At 38.0% G+C, this 21,586-nt stretch overlaps 1 protein-coding gene across 5 annotated transcripts in view; it reads left to right on the top strand.

Moving 5' to 3' along the window:
- Positions 1-21,586, top strand: part of DDX10 (DEAD-box helicase 10) — a 653,321-nt gene that overhangs the window by 203,184 nt on the left and 428,551 nt on the right. Inside the window, exon 18 of one of the 5 annotated variants that reach the window (XM_007539286.3) lies at positions 16,585-17,298. The exons of the other annotated variants lie outside the window; for them this stretch is intronic. Coding sequence (XP_007539348.1) covers positions 16,585-16,759 — 175 coding nt within the window. The 3' untranslated portion in view covers positions 16,760-17,298. Of the gene's footprint in view, positions 1-16,584; positions 17,299-21,586 lie in introns of those variants that run through there. 5 annotated transcript variants of the gene reach the window in all.

The following is a 21,586-nucleotide window of genomic DNA, read 5'->3' as shown; positions in this document are numbered from 1 at the left end:
ACTCTTCCTACCTTCAAACACTTTATCTCTGAGTGCAGTATGCATAACAGCTCTCAAAAGATAATCTCAATTATCTCTTCTGCTTGTGGAATAAAAAGTCCAGTGAACTATGAGAATTATAGACTTTTTTTTAACAGAACTTCACATGAATTGTGTAGAATTAAGTAACTTCATCTTCTTTAGAACAGGTTCCTTTTGTCCTTCTCCCTTTTGCTATTGCCCTGAAAATGTATAAAGGAATATTCTGCGCAATAGATAACATCAATGGAGAAACTTCTATATCAGGGGTAGTGTGGTGGTGGTGAAGGCCAATATTACTTGTCTTAGAATTTGTTGGAAAGGATTGCTAGGCTTTGGGGAGGGAAGGTGTTTTCTGGGGTGAGAGCTGGGATAAGGCAGACATGAGTTGAGAAATTTGATGTGTAGGGGCTCCCTGCTTAACCTTACTCAGTGCTTGCCTTGTGCTTTTTTCCTTCATTTAGCCAACCATTGTATAATTGGCTGTTATGAGTTGGTCACTGTTCAGATGTGCCAGTATCTCTGAGAGGGTGAATGAATGACTCAGTATGTCACAGGACCTTGATGAACCTTCTAGTAAGGTTCTCTTGCCTTCTCTAATTCTAATATATGACAATGTTGTTTTTCACTGAAAAGACTGTATAGGAAGACTCTTTCTCAGACCCATCCTTTTTCCATCTCATGTCACTTCATGTGGATTATGTTCATGCCTCAGGAGTAGGTACCATCCTATCACTTAGTTTGACATTATTTTCCTAATCCGCTTCCTTTTCAGAATTTTTCATTGTGGACAAGGAGAAGGAAGATTCCATAGTGGCAGCACACTAGACTTTTTTGTGCCAAAGACTCAGAGATCCCATAGTCTGTCCCCAGACCATTATAAGCCAGAAACGACCCACACACACACATACACACACACACTTCTTGGGTGATTTTTGTTAAAGATTAGATTTTTCTCTCTCTTCTAATCATTTGAAGGACTAATGAAGAGTAAGACTAAACTGTAAGATGTAATTTTGCCTGACTGCTGAAACATTGTGGACTTGCTTGGTTAGGTTATGATTTTAGAATATTGAAAACTAATCAGGGCAAGTAGTTTGAAGAGGGAAACTGGCATTCTCCTGAGGAGAACAAAATGTTCTACATTACAGATCAGTATAGAGGAAAACGGCTAATATAAATCTAACTTGTGTAAATTTGGTAGTCTTTTTTTTTTAATCTGAGAGGAGGGAAATAATTGTGCATATTTTCTGTTGCTGCAGGGCATGGGATTCTTAATCTGGATCTATAGATAAGCCTTAGGGGAATCTTTGATATCTCAAGATTGTATACAAATGGTGGGATGAGGTGTGTGTATGTTTATCAGATTATGGTTTCATCATGTTGCCAGATGGAGTTTGGAACAACAAAAATGCACACGCAAATAGAGATAGTGGGAGCAAAGCATTTTGACAATTGCAAATAAATTGTGTGTTCTTCTGCCCTCTGCCCTCTGTCCTCTCCACACCATCCCCAACCTTTTTTTTTTTTTTTTTTGATTACTAGAATTTTAGGAAGACAGTTCTTCCTCACCCCCTCAGTTCTATTTGTTATGAACTCTGAGCCAATCGGTCTTTTCTTTGACTAAGTTGTTTTTTCAAATCTAATTTTAGCACTGAGCAGCTAAAAAAAAAAAAAGGGGAGAGAGAATGTTGTTTATTTTTGCTTCCATTTCTATTTGCAGTAGCCTTCACCATTAAAAGGGAACTGGGCACGGTCTGTGGAAACCGTTGCAATGATTAATCTTCACTAGTACTGGTCCCTTGGCCTTGCAAATTAGAATCTATGTACATGGAAAAGCCCCTGCCACAACATAGTTGGGTACCAGAACATTAGTTACTTAAGGATAAGGATAAAGATCTCTAAAAAATGTCCTTTATGACTCTGTCTTAATTTATTACTAACTTAACAATCTTTTTGGGGGGGAAATGGGGGCAGAATTCAAACAACATGTACTGATAATGCAAGAAGGAAACTTATGTATACATATGGAGTGCAAACTAAGCTGTCAGGTGCTAAACTTTGGCAACATGTTATAAAATGGGTCCCAATAATGTCTTTGTGAGTGAATATTCACTGTTTTCCACCTTTGTCATTAGATCACTTATGGCTAGATCAGTCCTCAATATACTTTTTTTTTTTTAACTCTGCATTCTAAGAGAGAGAAACAAAGAGTGGGAGGTTAAAAGCTTCACAGGGACTCTAGTAAAGGGAGTTTGTTTTCCTCTAGCAGCCCCTCATCCTAACTTTTGTTCATATTCTGAATAGACTTGTGTGGTAATGCTGATCTTTTGTGATGATGTAACAAACACAAACTGCACAACCGTAATTGTGCAGTAGTTAAGTGTAGCTGTTAACAGAGTCAGGAGTCCCACTAGGAGGCATGTGGCTATTTTTTGTTCAGGGTCTCTTTTCTAGTGTCAGGCTTCAGAATCCCCAGTGGTTGAATTCAGTTACCATTTTGTAACTAAATTATTGCAACTGTTTATTCAGCATCCTTGTAAGTGCTCACTCATTCCACTTCACTGTATTTCTGTAAAACCCTGCAAGTATCAGAAAAGACACTGACAAGTTTCCCAAGCAGATCTTCTACATTATCTTGGCCATAGTCCTGTTCAACACTTGTGAAGTTTTCAGGTCACAGAGGACATTCTGGCCCCTTTTTATTGGCATTCACTTAATACTATTTAACAGTGAATGATTTTGTTCATGGAAAGTGCTAATAAATGATTGTTGTAATGCATCTAATTGGCCCACCCCTTTCTGTATCTGTAAAATTGTTGGCTAAAACTTCCTGAGAATCAGAAAACGAATAAATAAATCAAGTGAAATCTAACCTACTAGTTCTCATTACAAAGGAAAAAAAATTAATATTAGTGAGTCAGGTTCCTTTGTTTTTCTGTCAGTGCATAGGAACTTAAACTATGCCTGTCCCTGGAAGGATTATCTCAGAAACAACTGTAGCACGAAAATAGTTGCTCAGACAGGTAAGTTACATGAGGTTCTATGAACCAAGAGACTGAATGCTTAACCCACATATTCCATTGCGGTAATTTGAAAATGTTGATTTACCTGTTATGTACAAACTTTGCAACATGACAAGTAGGAATTTTGTAAAGTTGGAAGTTTGTACTAAAACAAAGGTAGACTTAAACTGTGGGTTTTGGAGTCTTATGGGCAACCTGAATAAGAATTTTACTTTCTGTTACAAGTTGTGAACCATATTTAAGTTACTTATTCTTTCTGTCCCTCAGCTTTTACTAATCAGATGAAAGTGATTTTGACCTTGCAGAGTTATGGTGAAGATCTGATGAGATTGAAGGAAAAAAGAGTGAAACATGGAAAGATCATTAATATCTGATAACCATTTTTAATTACTAAAAGCAAGGCTGGTACTGGTTTTTGAGAATGTATGTATTTATAAAGAAGAGAAACAGCTTTCGTGATGATCTAGCAAGGGAGACAAACCATAAAAAAAAAAAAAAGGTAACTGTAGAGATGACAGAGAAATTAGGAGAGTTCACTTTAGGTGAAATATTTAGGAGAACCTCTCTTAGCTGAAGAATTTCAAAAGCCTTCATTATAACTCAAGAAGAAATAATTCATGCTAAGTTTCTCACTATATTTGGACAATATTAAAATTTAAATGTTTATCCTAGTAGTATAATCATGACTATTCAATTATGTATACCCCTGCCAGAGGAAATTTCACCCCTCTTTTCTTTCTATCACTCTTCAACAATTAATCCTGTGGTGCTATATGACTTCTGTAGGGGGTGATAAGGATAAGAAATAGCTGGTATTCTACTATATAAAGTGACAACTCCTTAGAATGAGTATGTTAGCTTGAAGCTTATGAGAGCAGGAGAGTAAAGTTGTGATAGTATGAACTCTTCAGTTGAAAGCTGGAAATGTAATTGTGATTCAGGTTATGAGTCAAAGCAGCATATAATTTTTGGTGATAAAGTTATTTTACATAAAAATTATTATGCTGATGCAGCGTCATTTTTTTAAAAAGATTATTTTGATGAGAAAGATTAAAACACCAGTCATCTTTGGCTTATGGTGATCCTGGGGCCTCAGGCACACAAATTTAGCATACTAAGCCATCTCCCTGGCTCTTATATTAGCTTATTTGAACAATGTGAATTTCTATTAGTAGACTTTATTTAGTGATTTTAGTTTTCATAGTGATAGACTGAAAAGTAGTAGGATTCCTCATGTACTTTCCTCATGTTCCCCTGCCTACACACACATAGATTTTCCTGTAATCCACATGCTCTGCCAGAGCAGTGTGTTTGTTACTACCACTGCACTATACTTATAGTTTGGCCTCTTCTATATTGTCAAATAGTTGAAATTGTATGGTACAGGCTTTTCAGATTGACCTTTTAGCAGTATGCTTTCAGAAGTCCTCATTTTTTCATATCCTGATAGTTCATGTTTTCATTACTGAGTGCTACCCCATTATATGGACGTGCCACAGTTATAAATATCCATCTGTTCACTGACATATATATTGATTCCAAGTTTGACAATAAATATCTACATAGATATTTTGTAAATCTATCTACATAGATTTTTGTGTAGAGTAAGTTTTCCACACCTTTTGATAAATACCAAGGAGCATGGTAGCTGGATTATAAAGTGTTTGTGCCATTACATATACCAACCTTCCATGCATGAAAATTTCTGTTCCACATCCTTGCCAGTATTTTGTGTTGTCAGTGTTTTAGATTTTCAGCCCTTCTTTAAGACATTTTATACTAGGAGCTAAGTTGTGTTTAACTTTTAAAATACAGTAGACCATGACAATAAGATGGTTTGTTTTCTCAGGTTTTTATTATGTTCTGTGTGAAATTCTATTCCACCAAACATGAAATTCCAGCTTGGTAGACCTTTCATAAGAATGGAACTGCCCTTGAGGAACAGTCTTCCCAGTATCTCAAGGATACGGTTCTTATTTTAAATAAAAACTAATGATAGTAGACTTATTTTATTTTAGTATTAGTTTACAGGAGTATCAAATTAGAGAGGTACAGTTCCATACCATATCCACCACCAAAGTTTTGTGCCCAAACCCTACTAATCACCAACCACCTTAGCTCTCATGAAGTCTTAGAGACAGTTTGCAGTTTATTTACATTTTTTGCAAGTTCATGTGTTTAATTTTTCTGTATTTCCTTTTAACAAAGGAAGTCTATTTATTCTTCCTTTAAGTAAATATTAGATTTTTTTATGTTGTACCCAGAATGAACCCTGGGCCTTGGGCAAGTAGGATACTAGTAAGTAACCTATCAGGCCTAATTTTTCTATTCCATACTTATTTATTTGAGAAAGAAGGGAAAGGGAAAAATACCACAGCACTGCTCAACTATCCATGGAGTACCCTGGGTACTATATGTGGTGTTCCCATATAGTACTGGGACTCAAATCTAGAGCCTGTGAAGGCATGTGAAGACATACACTCTACTGCGTGAGCATCTCCAAGCCCCTTCCTTAATCAGATTTTAAAAATCAGGCAGTTGACTTGCCATGAAGATTAAATCTTTTTTCCCCCAAAATTAAAGTACCTATTTAGGCTTCCTTGTGATGTTTAAATATTGATTCATTCTTATTCTGAGCCTGAAATTATTGGGTACTTATTTCCTACTACAGTTTTCACTTACTATACAAAAGTATGATTTGGCTGGTTAGTTTTCAGGTTCAGGATGTGTTCATGAAAATTAATAGCGGGAGTCGGGCTGTAGCGCAGCGGGTTAAGCACAGGTGGCGCAAAGCACAAGGACCGGCATAAAGATCCCGGTTCGAACCCCGGCTCCCCACCTGCAGGGGAGTAGCTTCACAGGCGGTGAAGCAGGTCTGCAGGTGTCTATCTTTCTCTCCTCCTCTCTGTCTTCCCCTCCTCTCTCCATTTCTCTCTGTCCTATCCAACAACGATAACAACAATAATAACTACAACAATAAAACAACAAGGGCAACAAAAGGGAATAAATAAATAAAATAAATTTTAAAAAAAAGAAAATTAATAGCAATAGCATCTTAGTGGCCACCAACATAATCTACCAACTTATACTTATTAGAAACATTCAACTTTGAGATAGTAAGGGAAATAAGAATGGGGTTTTCTTGTGAGGCAGTGAGACCCAGGTGTCTTCCCCACAGTGTCTGGTTCATCACAGTATGTCCCACAAAGAACTGGGGAGGCTCTGATCAGGCATTGTATACTTTATTTAGGAAGATGAAAACACATACAGACATACTCAGCTAATCCAGGAAGAATAGCACACATTGGCTCAAGTTTGGCTCTTTAATCCCAGCCTACTTACCTAGAATGAACTTTTCTTTGGTCTGTTTAAATGATCTGTCTTATTGCTCCTGTACTCTAAGCAAGACTTTATAAGTTCACCTTCCTTTTTTCTTTTCTGAGCTATGCCTGCAGATATCCTATAGTTAGTACTACTTCCTTGGATGTCCCGCTTTTCCCTTCCCTGCTGTTAGTACTGTAGCCAAAAAAAAAAAAAAAAGTTCAGGTTTCAGGTAATTCTGCAATGTCCATGTCTTGCCCCAATTTTGCTTATAATAGTTTTCATTAAGAATCATTCTGTCTAACGCTATATGATGTAGAGTGGGCCAACCAGATAGTTAATGGTATCAAAGCTCAGTCCACTGAGTTTAATTATCATTTATTTAAGAAGAATTTATTGAGTGCCAGGGTTTAGAGCAGTGTGGCTGCAATGAATAATAAGACAAAGTTTTTGCTGTCAAGGAACTTAAAATCTGGTGAATTTGATGGAGGAAGGAGATAAAGTAAATAGATAATCTCAATGCAATATTGGTATTATATATGTGTGCATAGTGCTGGTACCATCCAGGAAAGTTTCTGAGAAGTGAGTCAGGTGATGGAGGGCAACTAATGACAGTCTAAATGAAGGCTGTTGAACACTCATGCACTGGGAAAACAGGTAGCTCTGAAAGGTAGTATTTTGAAAAGGTAAATTTGTGACTTCAAGACTCTTAGGTTGTTATTGTTCATTCTGAAGGGAACTAGAAGGGAAAAAACAGATTTTGGGGAAAACTAGTCAGGGATATGTTGAATTTGAGGTCCCTTTAAAACTGTAAATTTATCTAGGAACTGGCTGAGTATATGCTCATCTGTAAGGAATGAACTCTCAGCAAAATATTATGGAAGCAGTTGAGGTACTGATCTGCATGAGAATGCTTGGAATGAATATGTCAAAATATAATTGTAGAAGACCAACCACTAAAGCAATGGACAAAGGAAGAGAAAACTGAGAAAATACAATCAAAGAGATAGTCTTCTGCTTGTAAGTATTTAAAACGCAGAAGACTACCCATTACATCTATAGCACAGCTATAGTAAAGATAAAATTTTAACTGTTCACTGATGTTCAGGAGAAGTCATTTGTTTCTAAGTTTAGTCATAATATCACCATTTACATAATTTTGGAAAATTTAAGCAAAGACATTTAGAACACCAGAAACTTGAGCTATTTAAAACAGAATTGATTAGCAGACGGGAACCTTTGTAGCTACAGACTGAATTGAGTGTTCCGGGTGTCTTCTGTGCCATGTATCTCCTATGTGACTCTGCTGAAAGCTGAATTAGAAGCAAAGTCTGCCAAAATATTGCTTCTTCGTTGTAGTTGCAGTAGTCCTTGGCCCTTCAAACTTTCCCAATGAGGGCATGACTTCTACCATCAGATGAGTGGACGTTTAATGAATCACTTCTTTATTTGGATATTCTTTATAGAGGAAGAAGACATTCACAGATATCAAAAAACCTATTTCATAGGCAGAAGGAAGAGAGAGATACTACAATATCATTCAGGATGAATAACCAGTGAGGCATAAACAACAAAGTGGCATAAACAACAAAGAGGGATAAACTAAAGCAGAAATCTTTGTGGAGGAGATGACAATTGAATTGGTTATGAAGAATGCAGAGGATTTTAGAAAAAGGAAACCAGTGGAGACAGAAATTGAGAACTGAAGTATGTTCAGGGAATAAAAAGTAGTTTAAAAGAACAAAGGGTATATGTAATAAGCATTTTATTTCATACAGTAGGACTATGTCACATTATTATAATACTTTCAAAGATTATGCCAAATAGTACTGAAGACAGTCATCTTATTTTTCCCTTTTGTGAAGCTAGGGCTTTATGCATGCACAGTTTCAGAACTCCTGGACCTACTGTATTACTCAGCTAGACTGAGGAATAGACACCACAGCACCAGAATGACACTCACATATGGTGCAGAACTTGAACCTGAGCCATTTATATGACAAGGCCCATGCCCAGCCCCCAACACCAAAAAATTTTTATGAAGAATTAGAAGAAATTAGTTGTGCTTTACATAGGGTATTTATATATTATTATTATTAGTTATTTGCAAAATTACTAAATACCAGGGTACAATTCCAGACTTTCCCATCACCAAGAGTTCAGTATCTCCATTCCCTCTGATGGAAACTGCATTGGTTCTCCAAAGGTCACAAATATGGGTTGACTGTTATTTCTATAACTGTCTGATTATATATATATATATTTCCCCCCTTGGGGCCCTGCTTTCAAGGCAAGAGATCACTTAATAGGGAACTTGGACACCTTTCATGACAAATAGTGAACTGAAGAATTGAAGAGGAATCTTGAAGCAAGGGAGGTGGTACATTCGCAAAGGGATACAGGTGGGAATAAGCAGTGTCTCTTTTTTTTTTTTTTACTTTTATTTTCTTTTCATTTTGGTCTGGGATAATCATCTTTATTGCATGTCTTTCTCTCCCTTTCTTTCTCTCTTCCTCCCCTTCTTTCTTTCTTTCTTTCTTTCTTTCTTTCTTTCTTTCTTTCTTTCTTTCTTTCTTTCTTTCTTTCTTTCCTTTTTGCCTCCAGGGTTATCACTGAGGCTCGGTGCCTGCACTACAAATCCACTGGGAGGCTGTTTTTCCCATTTTGTTGCCCTTGTTGTCATTGTTGGATAGGACAGAGAGAAATGGAGAGAGGAGGGGAAGACAGAGAGGGGGAGAGAAAGATAGACAGACACCTGCAGACCTGCTTCACAGCTTGTGAAATGACCCCCTTGCAGGTGGGGAGCCGGGGACTCAAACCGGGATCCTTACACCGGTCCTTGCGCTTGTGCCATGTGCACTTAACCCACCTCGCTACCGCCCCCCCCATCTCATGTTATTTCTGAAACATAGCGTTGCCATATAGAGTATTCTTGGTTGTCAGGTTTTTAATGTTTTTTGGTTTTGTTTTTCCCAACACTTGGAACATAATGTATCCATTCTCCCTTGGTTTATGTAGTTTCTACTAAGAATTTTCATAGCTTATAAGAATTCCCTTGTGGATTACAAGGGTCTATCTCTTGCTACTTTTTAGAGTTTAATCTCTAATCAGAAGAGAAAAAAAATACAAAGATTTCTTTATGGTAGAAGTGGGGTGGGGGGGGAGTTGGGGAGGGATCAAGATTGAGAGTATACTGGAACATCACTTTGGTGCATGTGAGGCCAGAGACCAAACTCAGAATCTTGTGCTTTAGAGTAGGATATTCTAGTCACTATGCCACCTACTGAGCTGCCTGTCTTTGATTTTTGAATTTTACTATTAAGTGTCTCAGAGGAAATCTCAAGTTGAGTTTGTTTGGGGACCTGTAAACTTCAAGACCATAGCAATTCAAATCTTTCCCCAGATTTTGGAAATTGTTAGCTATGATTTCTTTTTAAAAAACTTAGTGATTTCTCATTTCCCCCCTCCCTCTAGTATTCTAATAATTTGTAATTTGCCACTTTTGAGAAAGTGTCATAAAACATGTAGGTTTTCTTTTTTTACATTTTTAAATATTTTTTATTATCTTTATTTATTGGATAGAGACTGGCAGAAATTGAGAGGAAAGGAGAGAGGGAGAGAGACACCTGCAACACAGCTTCACCACTCACAAAGCTTTCCCCCTGCAGGTGAGGACCAGAGGCTCAAACCTGTGTCCTTGTGCATTGTAATACATGCACTTAGCTAGGTGCACCACCTCCCTTTCCTTATGTGGATTTTCTTCAATGTTTCTAGGTTATTTATTTATTTTTTATCCTCTCTCCTTGATTCTCCTCTGACTGGATAATTTCAAAGTTTCTATCTTCTGTCAGAACTTCTGCTTGTTCCATTTTGATATTTCAACCTGTTTTTTGAGTAAATAACTTCATGCTTTGTATTCTTCAGCTCCAAGTTTTTTGTTTGTTTGTTCTTTCTTATGACTCTTGTCTTGTTAAATTTATCATTTCATTCATACGTTATTTTCCTGTTTAAATTTTTTTTTTTTCCTATATTTTCTTTTACCAGAATACTCCTCAGCTCTGGTTTATGGAGGTCTGAGGGATTGAATTTGGGACTTTGGAGCCTCAGGCATGAGAGTCTCTTTGCATAACCATTATGTTATCTACCCCAGCCCCTCCTGTGTTTTCTTATACCTTAGTGAGCTTCCTGAAAACAGCTTTTGAAATTCTCTATCAGGCAAATTAGATTATATGTCTCTGGGAATGGCTGCTGAAAGATTACTATGATCTTTAGTTGTGTTATATTACCTCAATTCTTCATGTTCCTTGAAGGTGTATTCACATTTGCAGTAGCAGTCACATCTAATTTACATTAATTTCCTCTAGGAGATAAACACTTTCTGTTAGCTCTCATAGAGGTTCTGAGACTTTCTCAGACCTATGGATACAACTGTTCGTGCTTCTTGCATCCATTCTTAAGTTTATATGCCTTTTCAATCCTACATTGTACCACACGGAATGTTGACAACCTCCTTTTTACTTTCTCAGTGGTAGCACCAAAGCTAAAGTTTTTGTTTCTTCCTGGTTCATAAATTCTGTTTATGCTCATTAGTTTATCAAAATCTTTTCTTATCACTACTATTGGAAATACTCATAAGGAGAACTGCCTCCAGGGTGGAAAGATAAGAGAGATTTGTTAGGTTACTATGGGCCTGTTGGGGTTAGCCATGTGAGACATCCCCAGAGGTCTGTGGATAGACTTCCTGAATGGAGTCTGTGATTCGGGTAATAGGATTTGTATCCTTTTAATTCCCCTCTGACAGTTCTAGTGCCACTTACCAAGTCTTCCTGCCTTCCAGTCATGTAGCTCACAGTTTAGTACTCTCAATGGAATGAGAGAGAGAGAGAGAGAGAGAGAGAGAGAGAGAGAGAGAGAGAAATGGCCTCTTTGCCATCATTCCACACATCTGGGGAAACTGAGTACTCATTCATTCACTCTCACTCTTTCTCATGGGGAAAAAAATCAAACAGTTCAAAAAAATCTCTTTTGAGGCTGGTGGCAATACAGGCTGAGCACACATATGACAGTGCACAAAGACATGGGTTTAAGCCCCTAGTGCCCCCACCCCTCACAAAGTGAAAGAGGTTTGTAAGCGGTTAAGTGGTGCTGCAGGTGTCTCTCTTTCTCTTTACCTCCCCCTTCCTTCTTGATTTCTCTCTGATTCTATCATATAAATAAATAAAATATTTATTTTTTAAATTTCTCTTGACCCTACACTGTGCATCTTGGAGGGAGGGCGATATGAGTAAAATTAAACTGTTTTCTTACTTTCTTCACTGTATTCAAACTCATATTTTTTATCAGTGTGTTGGTATTTCACCACTAGACACATGGACTTCTGGCAAGACTCCATCTAGCTCTCTTGGCGTATAGCACTGTATAGCGGCTTCACAATAGCATTTTTGTCTGTGGATGGAGGCCAAATATTGTTGGAGAGGACACAAAAATGTCTCAGTCAAGTTGATGATGCCATATCATTAAGTAGAAACCGTTTCAGAAGACATTAGATTGTGACCATAGTTTGCTTTCTGCCTATTAATTGCATCATTCCCCCTTGGGTAAATTACTTATGACTGTAAACATATTGTTTCTAAATTATTAGTTATATAACTAGCTAATTAGACTGGGAGAGTAGCTCAGCTGGTAGAGAATCAGACTTCCATGCCTAAGGTTCCCAGTTCAGTCCTCAATATCATGAGTATCAGAATGATGCAGTGGCTTGTCTCATTCTCTCCTCTCTATCTCATATGAAATATGCAAGAATTAAATTTTATATATAATAAATTAATAATAATGATTAAATTGCTCATATGTAATAATTAATATATGAATATAAATATAAATATTTAAATTAAAGCTTTAAAATTATCATACATTTTCTATGAAATACCTTTTTATAATCTTAGCTTGTATATAAAGCAGCAAAGCTGATAATTAGGAAGATATTATGGCTAAATAAATTTCCCATCTCCCTTTTATTATCTGAACCACTCATTTCCATTAGGGAATATAATGTGCATATTAGCAAAAGGATGCTTTAGTGAAACCCTCTAATTATTAAGTAGTTTCTGATGAACCACTCTGAGATGCACTTGAGGTATAGGCAGGGAAGAAATCAGTGTTACTTTGTGCCAAACAGATCTTGACACTCTAACCCAATGGTATTGTCATAGGATTGGCCATACTCATAAGCTAATTAGGACTCAAAACTTTAACGTTCCCCTTTTATTAAGAATTCCTTTGATTCTTCACTGTCTGAATTCCCATCATAAAAACTCTTTCATGCTCTTTTCTGGGGCCCTTTTAAGATGCAGTTATTTGTGTCTTTAACCTTATGGTATTAGCTAGATTGTCTTTTCCCCAGTAGTGAGAGAGAATGGCTGTTGAGTCAGCATTGAACATTTCTAGATGATTGGAAAGACTATGGGTTTGCTCCAAGCTGGTCACAAGTGGATTTTCTGATTAGCATGGTCCTAGCCATCTTCTAAAGTAGTACTAAAGTACATTGGAACTTGAGCAGTTTGTTCTTTATTGGAATACGTGACATAATAGTTCTGATTTTTTCCCTGTTATATAACTTAAGTGTAATAATTTATTTGAGAGGGAGTAGTTTTTAGGCAGAAAAGAAAATAAATTTATATAATCTGATTTCATTCGTACAGCAGTTCTTTTAAGTAAATTATCTATTCCACATTCTTTATAATTAAGAGGCTTAATTGTTAGTGTTAATCATCAAGGTCTGTGTCAGTGCCCATCTCTTCCTATAGCTAATTCTTTGTGTTCCTGTCATCCCAGCATTGACTCAGATGAGTTGGTTCAGCTTCTAGTAGCCTGTTGTTGAATCTTTCAGATCTGGGTTCAAATTGCATGTGTCTAATTTGGGTCTAATCATTTGACTTCATTTAACCTCAGTGTAGAATGAAGCTAATGCTGCCTACACCAAGAATTTTTTTTTTACTAAGCTAGATGATATTATCTGTGTACAGCATGTAGCACAAAATCAGCCCCTTAGTAGCCTCTTAATAAATGTTTGTTACTGCCATTGCTTCTGGGATTTTCAAATCTTATATTCAATAATTGGGTTGTCGTTGAGATCATCCCATATGTCTCTGTTGTTTTCAGTGTCTCTCAATCTCTTTTTTAGTTCTTTTACCTCCTTCTTAGTTTTCTCTAGCTCATCCTCTGTCTGGCTAATTCTGTTTTCTGCTTCTGTTAATCTGCTTTCCATTCTCTCAGCTTCCTTCTTCAGTTCAGTTATGGTATCAGCTTGTTCTGCTAGTTGGCCTTTTAGCTCAGCTATTTCAGCTTTCAGTTCTCTACCTCAAGGTAGTTAGTATTTTCCTTGAGAATCTCATCTGTTGTTTCCCTATTTCTGATAGCCTTTTCCTCCATAGTTGTCCTCATTTTTGTGATTAATAGGTCAATTATTGTTTGGATGCTTTCCTTATTTATAGTTGCTTCTGACTTATTTGGAGTTTTGTCTGGGCTCTTACCCTGATTCATTGTGGTAGCAGTTTTATTTACTCTTGATTTAACCTTTTTTTTTTTTTTTAATTGAATTGGTTTCTGTTTTTCTGTCCTGTCATTCTTCAGTTGTTGTATTGTAAGTACAAACCACACTAAACTAAAGTCTTTTCACAAATGAAGTCATAAATCTCAGAAAATACAATAATAGCAACTGAAGCAAAGATTGATACAGTTCAACTAAAACCAGTTAGCAAGCAACACCTCCAGTCTAAAAAATGGAAAGAAAAAAAAAAAGACAAAGCAAGGGCAGAGGGTAGATAGCATAATGGTTATGCAAAGAGACTCTCGTGCCTGAGGCTCCAAAGTCCCAGGTTCAATCCCCTGCACCACCGTAAGCCAGAGCTGAGCAGTGCTCTGGTTAAAAAAAAAAAAAAAAAAAGCAAGAATAGACAATTACACAGATCAACTGTCCACTATAAATTCTAGAGATAAAGGAGAAAAGAGAGAGACAGAAAGAGAGAGAAAGAGTCCACTCCTCATCAGACTTCTTACACAAGATAATTCACAACGACTGCCAGTGAATACAGAAAGAAAAAGAAAAAAGAAAGCAGTGAAAGGAAAGAGATTTTTTTGGATCAGCTAGGAGGAGAGAAAAGAAAAGTGAAGAAGAGAGAGAGGGAAAAGCAAGTTCCTGCCACAATGGATAGTACATTTAGTTACCTATCAATGGAAAAAGCAGTAACAGTTAATTTTGGTCAATCTGGAGAGGAGGGAAAAGAGACAAGCACATATAGTAATAATAATTAAGAAAATAGAATAAAAAACCCTGTCAGTCTGCAGCCTCGACCATTCCAGATTGGCTGCACACAGCCTCATCCCCTTCCTAAACCAAGCAAAAACAAACAATTACAAAAAGCAACTATCAAAAAAACTCCAAAGGTAAATAAGGAAGATAGGCAAGGCTGGGGCCCTGATTGGTCAGGTATTCTGTTACTCAGATAGAGCACCAGCCCCCTTCAAAAAGAAAAAAAGCCTGTGCTTGGGGAGATATCCTCACTCCTGGGGTGACACCCCTGCTGAGCCAGGGATCTTGATAAAGAAATTAGCTCCACAGGAAGTCTGCCAGGGCTGCTGGCGCAGGGATAGGTTTTGAGGTGGGGGTGAGTGTGGAAATAGCCAAGCCAAAATCCCTGTTTCCTTTGTCCTTTTCGGCCTCTATTTGCCAGCCCAAGGGTGGGTTATAGGACTCTTCTTTGGTGCCACCCTGACCACCCACCCCTGCTCTCCTCTCCATTACTGGCCCCAAAATTCTACTTTCACCTGAGATTCCCAGGTTGAAAGCAGCTTCCTTGCAGAGCCAACACCAGGTGTTGTCCCTAAGCCACCATCTTGGCTCTGCTTTGTCTTTGAACATGATGATAGGATCTTATAATACTTTGGGGTTTGTTACATGTGCTTTTTAAAAATAAATTGCTTCATTTTATTTTTCTTTTATTTGATAATAAATCAAAAGAGGAGAGAGAATCACCTGCTCTAGTGCTCTTGAAGCTTCTCCTCTGCAGGTGGGTACCAAGGGTCCTTGTGCATGGTAACATGTGCACTCTACCAAGGGTGCCACCACCCTGCTTTCTTCTTCTCCTTTCTCCTCCTCCTCCTCCTTCTCCTTCTTCTTCCTTCTTCTCCTCCTCCTCCTCTTCCTTCTTCTCCTCCTCCTTCTCCTCTTCCTTCTTCTCCTTCTTTCTTTTTCCTTTTAACGTATCATGTGATTTCCTCTACCCTCATAAATAAGCTTTATCTTTATGTTATGTCTCAGGTATGTGAATAATACTACAATATTAATTATTTTCTTAAGACTATGTATGTATCTTTGATACAGATCTTTCTTTCTTTTTTTTTTTTTTTGTACTATTTTGTTTCTATAGCTACCAGAATTATTACTGCAGCTCGGTGCCAACATTACAAATCCACCACTCTTGGTGGCCATTCCCACCCCCCTTGGTGGCCACCCCACCCCCCTTTTTTTTCTTTGTTTTATTTGACAGGATAGAGAGAAATTAGGAAGGGAGGAGGAAACAGAAAAGGGGAGAGAGTGACACCTGTAGCACTGCTCTACCATTTTTGAAGCGTCTTCCTTGCAGATGAGGAGTGGGGCTCAAACCCTGATCCTTGCTTATGGTAACATGTGCTCTCATGCCCAGCCCCTGCTGCAGATTTTAAATGAGGAAATTTAATTGATAGCTTAAGTAATCTGTAATTTAACATTTCAGAGTCTATTTTACTCATGATCTATATACCACAATAGAGAACAATAGGTATAACAATCTGTACACAATGTCTTAGTTCACAGGTTGCTAATGATTAAGTTCACTTTATTTAAGGTTGTTTTGATGTAGCAGGTCAAGTAAGAGCACTGATAAACTCTTGTTTTCTTGTGGTGATGGGTATTAAACTTGGAACCTTTTGTGCTATCCATTGTGCTATTCCCTTTGTAAAGAACCCTTAAATAGTACCTTGTACGTTACAAACCATCTCACCCCATCTATTAATCAAAAGTACCTACTTTTGACATAAACATCCTGGGGTTGTTAGTTTCTTTTCCTCTGGAATGATTATGTCACACTATCAGCTTTCTGTCACAGATAATCTTGTCCTTTTTCAAGTATTTGATTTCATAATAATTTATGAAGTAAATCATTGGATTTGTTCCCACCAGTGCTACCAAGAAGAAACAGGGAATGAGGAAAAGGAACAGCAGTGAAATAGAAGATGTGGAGTCCAGAAGTAACAGAAAGAAGACCAAGTGGGAAACCATAGAACCTTTGGATACAGGCCTGTCTTTAGCAGAGGATGAAGAGCTGGTGTTACATCTGCTCAAAAGTCAAAGCTAATTACCTCATTTCATCTTCTCTTTGAAACTTCTGGTCAAGATTATTTCTACAAGAAACTAAAAAAACAATTGGCTGTATAGGAAGGGACACTTGGGTCATGTGAGTTCTTGTGCCATGTCACATGACTAAATAGGTCACATGACCTATTCTCCAGACAGAAGCATTTGAACCTCTGAACCTCTTTCACGGGACTTTCTTCCACCATCCCAGAGCCATTTGGAGTGAAAATGGATTATAAAATGCCCTACTCCCATTTTTTAGCATGTGTTATTGGAATTTATCTATGAATTCCTTCATCTATATATGCTTTCTCACATCTGCTGGCATGTTCTGGGGACCTTGTTTTATTTCAGAAATTCCTGTCTTGCTTACCATACAGAAGTGTCCATCCACTTACTATTAAAGCAGGTTGCTCCCAATTTTGATGTATTTAATATCTGTGGGCCATCCCTGGATGAATATTTTTGAATTGAAATTTTTATTATTTTGGAACTGTCATTAATAAACATTTCTTATAAAATAAAATATTTGTGCTTTCACTGTGTGCAATAATTTGATAGCACTGTAAGGGTTGATTCTTGAGATTCAAATGGTTATCCAATTTCTGAAAAAATAAAATCTTCATTTCTTAAATTTAGTCTCCTTAAAAATATGATTTAACTTGTATTTACAGATTTACTCACCATCTACAAAATTGATGGGAATTTCTACATCTGAAGATTTAGTGACCTAAAATGTGGTGTCTTACTTAGCCCTCCCATAGGGTGGTCCACTAGGATATTCCCTAAGTGCCTTGGATTCCTACCCAGAACCAGATCCTGATCACGAGTCAAAACCAAAACAAGACAGGGCCCTTTTTAGTTACAAATTACAATCAATTCTTTCCAGGTAACAAAATCTCTTGTCATACAATAACTGATTTTATCATAGCTTTATCTCAGTCTCACTATTCTTTCCCTTTCCTATTCCCACTCCCTGCACAACAAAAATAATTTTTAATTACAGGTACAAGTCACTCATGAATACAAAATGGGGTTTGATAACATTGCAGCTAGATATTCCACAAGCACTTTCACCCCTACCTCAGACCAATCCATCTCAGAACAATTTCTTTCCTTTTTGCACATTTCTTTTCTGTTTCCTCATGAGCAACATCAACATCATTCAGCCATCAAAACTTCTCCCTTTTCTCACTATTCACTTTGCTGAACCTATTGATTTGTCTTCTGTAATGACTCTTACCCATTGTTTCTTCTGTCTTCATAGCTTCTGCTTTCAGTTAAGACTTCAGTGTCTTATCCTGACCTACTCAGACTATTGTCATGTCTTCTGTTTGCTTTAGCCTCGCATTTCCCGAGCCCAGTCTTCCCATGGAGGTCCAGATGCTCTTCATGGCACTGACATGACACTGTCTGTATTACAGCAGCCATGATGCAGTGTTGCAGCATTTACTTACAAGTCCATTGCTTCTCTCGTGTCAGGTTTTTTGAGGGCACACGAATGGTTTATTCATCTTGCGTAGCCCACAGCCAAACACAGAATCAGCCTTGTGATAAGTTCTCAATAAATACTTAACGAAGTAGTGAGTGAACAGTAATAAAGCAAAATGACTTTTAAAGGTCTTTTGTAATATGGTAGAAAGTATATAAAATAATGGAAATGAGAGGTGGATGAAATGGCTGTAATGGGAAGAGTGACTGACTGTAATGGGGAAAATAAACAAAAAGAGTTCAGAGTGTAACAACCTGGGAAGATTTGGGAATTAAAAGTTCTTAGTATAGGGTCTCTTGGCCCTGAAGGTTTTCAAAGGCCAGGGAAATAATAGAACTATTTAAAGTGAAGGTTTACCATTGAATTTGTTCTGTGTAGCCTTGGAATATTTTTCTAACCCAAATAAGAAATTAAGGCATCTTAATTACTCATGTATGCATTGAATGAGTATTTGGCAAGGCTTTTGACTCTTAATCTTGTTCTTTTATGTCCCTAGAACTGAATGTATTCTGAAAAATACATATATTGGGAATTTTAGTTGGATGACCTTTAAAAGCTAGTTAAAGGCCTGGGAAGTTGTACAGATGGTAGGGTACTGGACTAGGAAACATGAGGTCCCCAGCAACCCATGTGCCAGAGTGATATTCTGGTTGTTCCTCTCTCTCTTTCCTCCCTCTCCTTCCCCTCATTCCTTCCTTACCTGTATTAATAAAAATATATTTTTCCTTTTTTTTTTGGAGGGATTAATGGTTCACAGTAAATCCAGTTGTTCATACATGTGTAAAACATCTCAGTTTTCTGGAAGCTCACTAACCCCAAGCTACGTCCTCCTCCACTATGACACACCAGGACCTGAAAGTCCCATTCCCCCACCCCATCCTTTGTTGCAATATACCAGATCCATTTAAAGTTCTACTTTGTGTTTCCCCTTTCTGTTTTTATTTCTCAACTTCTGTCCATGAGTGAGGTCATCCCATATTCATCCTTCTCTTTCTGGCTTATCTCACTTAACATGAGTCCATCCAAGATGAGGTGAAGAAGGTGAATTCAGCTTTTTTTTTTTCCCCCTCCAGGGTTATTGCTGGGGCTCAGTGCTGGCACTATAAATCTGTTACTCCTAGAGGCCATTTTTCCTTTTTTTTTTTTTTTTAACTGGATAGGACAGAGAAATTGAAAGAGGAGAAGAAGATAGAGAGGGGGCAAGAAAGACACCTGCTTCACTGCTTCACTGCTTCACCACTTGTGAAGCAACGTCCCTGCAGATGGGGAGCAGAGGCTCAAACCATAATCTTTGCATGGATCCTTGCACTTCATACTATGTGTGCTTAACCCAGTGTGCTACTACTCAGCCCCCTTTAGCATTTTTAATAGCTGAGTAGTATTCCATTGTGTATATATACCACAACTTTCTCAACCACTCATCTGTTGTTGGGCACCTAGGTTGCTTACAAGTTTTGGCTATTACAAATTGTGCTGAACAATTCCCTGCAGGGGAGACAATTTACTAGTGTCAGATACTGCAGGAGTCTATCTGTCTTGCTCCTTTATCCCCCACTCCTCTCTGAATTTCTGTTCTATCAGATAAAGACGGGGTGGGGGGGTGGCCACCAGGAGTGGTGGATTTGTAGATTTGTAGTGTAGGCACTGAGCCCCAACAATAACCTTAGTGGCAAAGGGGAAAAAAATACTAATTAAAGCAAAATAAGGCTAATAGAAAATCAGGTAATAAATATATATTTAAGTGAACTAGTTATTCCCTTGGCTAACAACTATATTTTTGTTGTTGTTGTGTGTGGCGGGGGGGTATGTTTAGAATGAACTTTCATTTCTAATGTCAGGGGTGAGTGCTTGACCTACATCTAGCCAGCCACAGTAATCCATTTCCTAGATTTGGAGACTGGCTCAGAGAAAAACCGAATACTCAGGGGCAATTAAGCCCCTTTCTAAGAACGATAGGCAGAAGATAAGTGATTCGGGGTTACTTTAAAGGGAGGATGTATATTGGGGACTTCTGGAGCTACTTTCTCTGGTCAAATAGAGTCTACCTGATGAGGACACAGGTAGCATAGACACATAACCAATTCACTCAAAACTGTTAATAAATTCACCAACTACCATATGCCTGGCTCTGTACTTGTGAGAAATACAAGCAGTTCCCTCCCCTGCTACCGTGTAGTGGGGAAAAGAGAAGCAAATTCATAATTTTAGCACATTCTGAAAAGAGCAGGCGGGAAGAAGCTTACTGTCTAAGCGAGAAAGCTGTTGCTGGAGAGAAGGAAAGAGGGAGGATGAGGACACAGGGAGACCAGCAGCCTAGGACTCAGAGACAATTCTTGCCTTGGTGCTTAAAACAGGCCCAAAGGCCATTCATCAGACTCACTCATGTAAAATGATGCCTAAAATTGCAGAGAACTCTCATAGCAGAAAAATGCAACAGCAGAATCCTTTGGAGGACTGCCATCTCATAAGCTTAACATGGCATTTTAGATTTGTTTGGGGCTATAAAAAATGGATATGTTTAATTAAATGTAATTAATTTTGTTACGCAACATTTGAAATACCCCAAACATGGAAAGTCATTTCCATGACTGTCTGCCAGAGGATGTAGATATTTCAAAGCAATGTGGGGAGGGAGAGCAGGTGGAGGTGCTTGTATACTTTGTAAAAAGCAAAGAGCCTGCAACCAGGATTTGAAAACCATTTCATATCTTTTAAGACCATTTTAACAAGACGTGTAATCATAGTCTGATTTTCTTTCACAGCCCCTGCTGAGCACACAGCCCAGGGCAGACATGTTTTATACCGTCTTACCCCTGTGCCTGCTGAATCAGGAATTGGCAACTAATCCAGAGGCTAGTAATTAGCCTGTGAGGGAAGCTGGAACAAAAAGCTCTACTCAAATAGGGACGAACTGGGCAAATAACATTTGTACTCTCCAAAACTGAAATTTAGATAGATACCAAAGTAAGAGGCTTATAAAACAGACCAGAGAAAACTTGATGGGCAAAAAAGTAAGCTTCAATTAGGAATTAGAGACAAAGCTCTAAGTGCACAAGAATTCTGACTTGGGGGCCAGGCAGTAGTGCAGAAGGTTAAGCATACATGGCACAAAGTGCAAGGACCAGCATAAGGATCCCAGTTCGAGCCTCAGGCTCCCCACCTGCAGGAGCGTCGCTTCACAAGCAGTGAAGCAGGTCTGCAAATGTCTATCTTTCTCTCCCTCTCTCTCTCTTCCTGTCTGGGACCTGTGATTCTGCATTTCTTACAAGCTCCCAGGTGCTGGCATGCTTCTGGCCCCTGGCCACATTTGAGTAGCAAGGCTCTAATGGAATTCAG

This window comes from Erinaceus europaeus, chromosome 20 (genome assembly GCF_950295315.1).
Source record: "Erinaceus europaeus chromosome 20, mEriEur2.1, whole genome shotgun sequence".
Taxonomy (NCBI): Eukaryota; Metazoa; Chordata; class Mammalia; order Eulipotyphla; family Erinaceidae; genus Erinaceus; species Erinaceus europaeus.
Note: the sequence above shows the minus strand (reverse complement) of the source record. Positions and strands in the feature narration are given on the sequence as shown.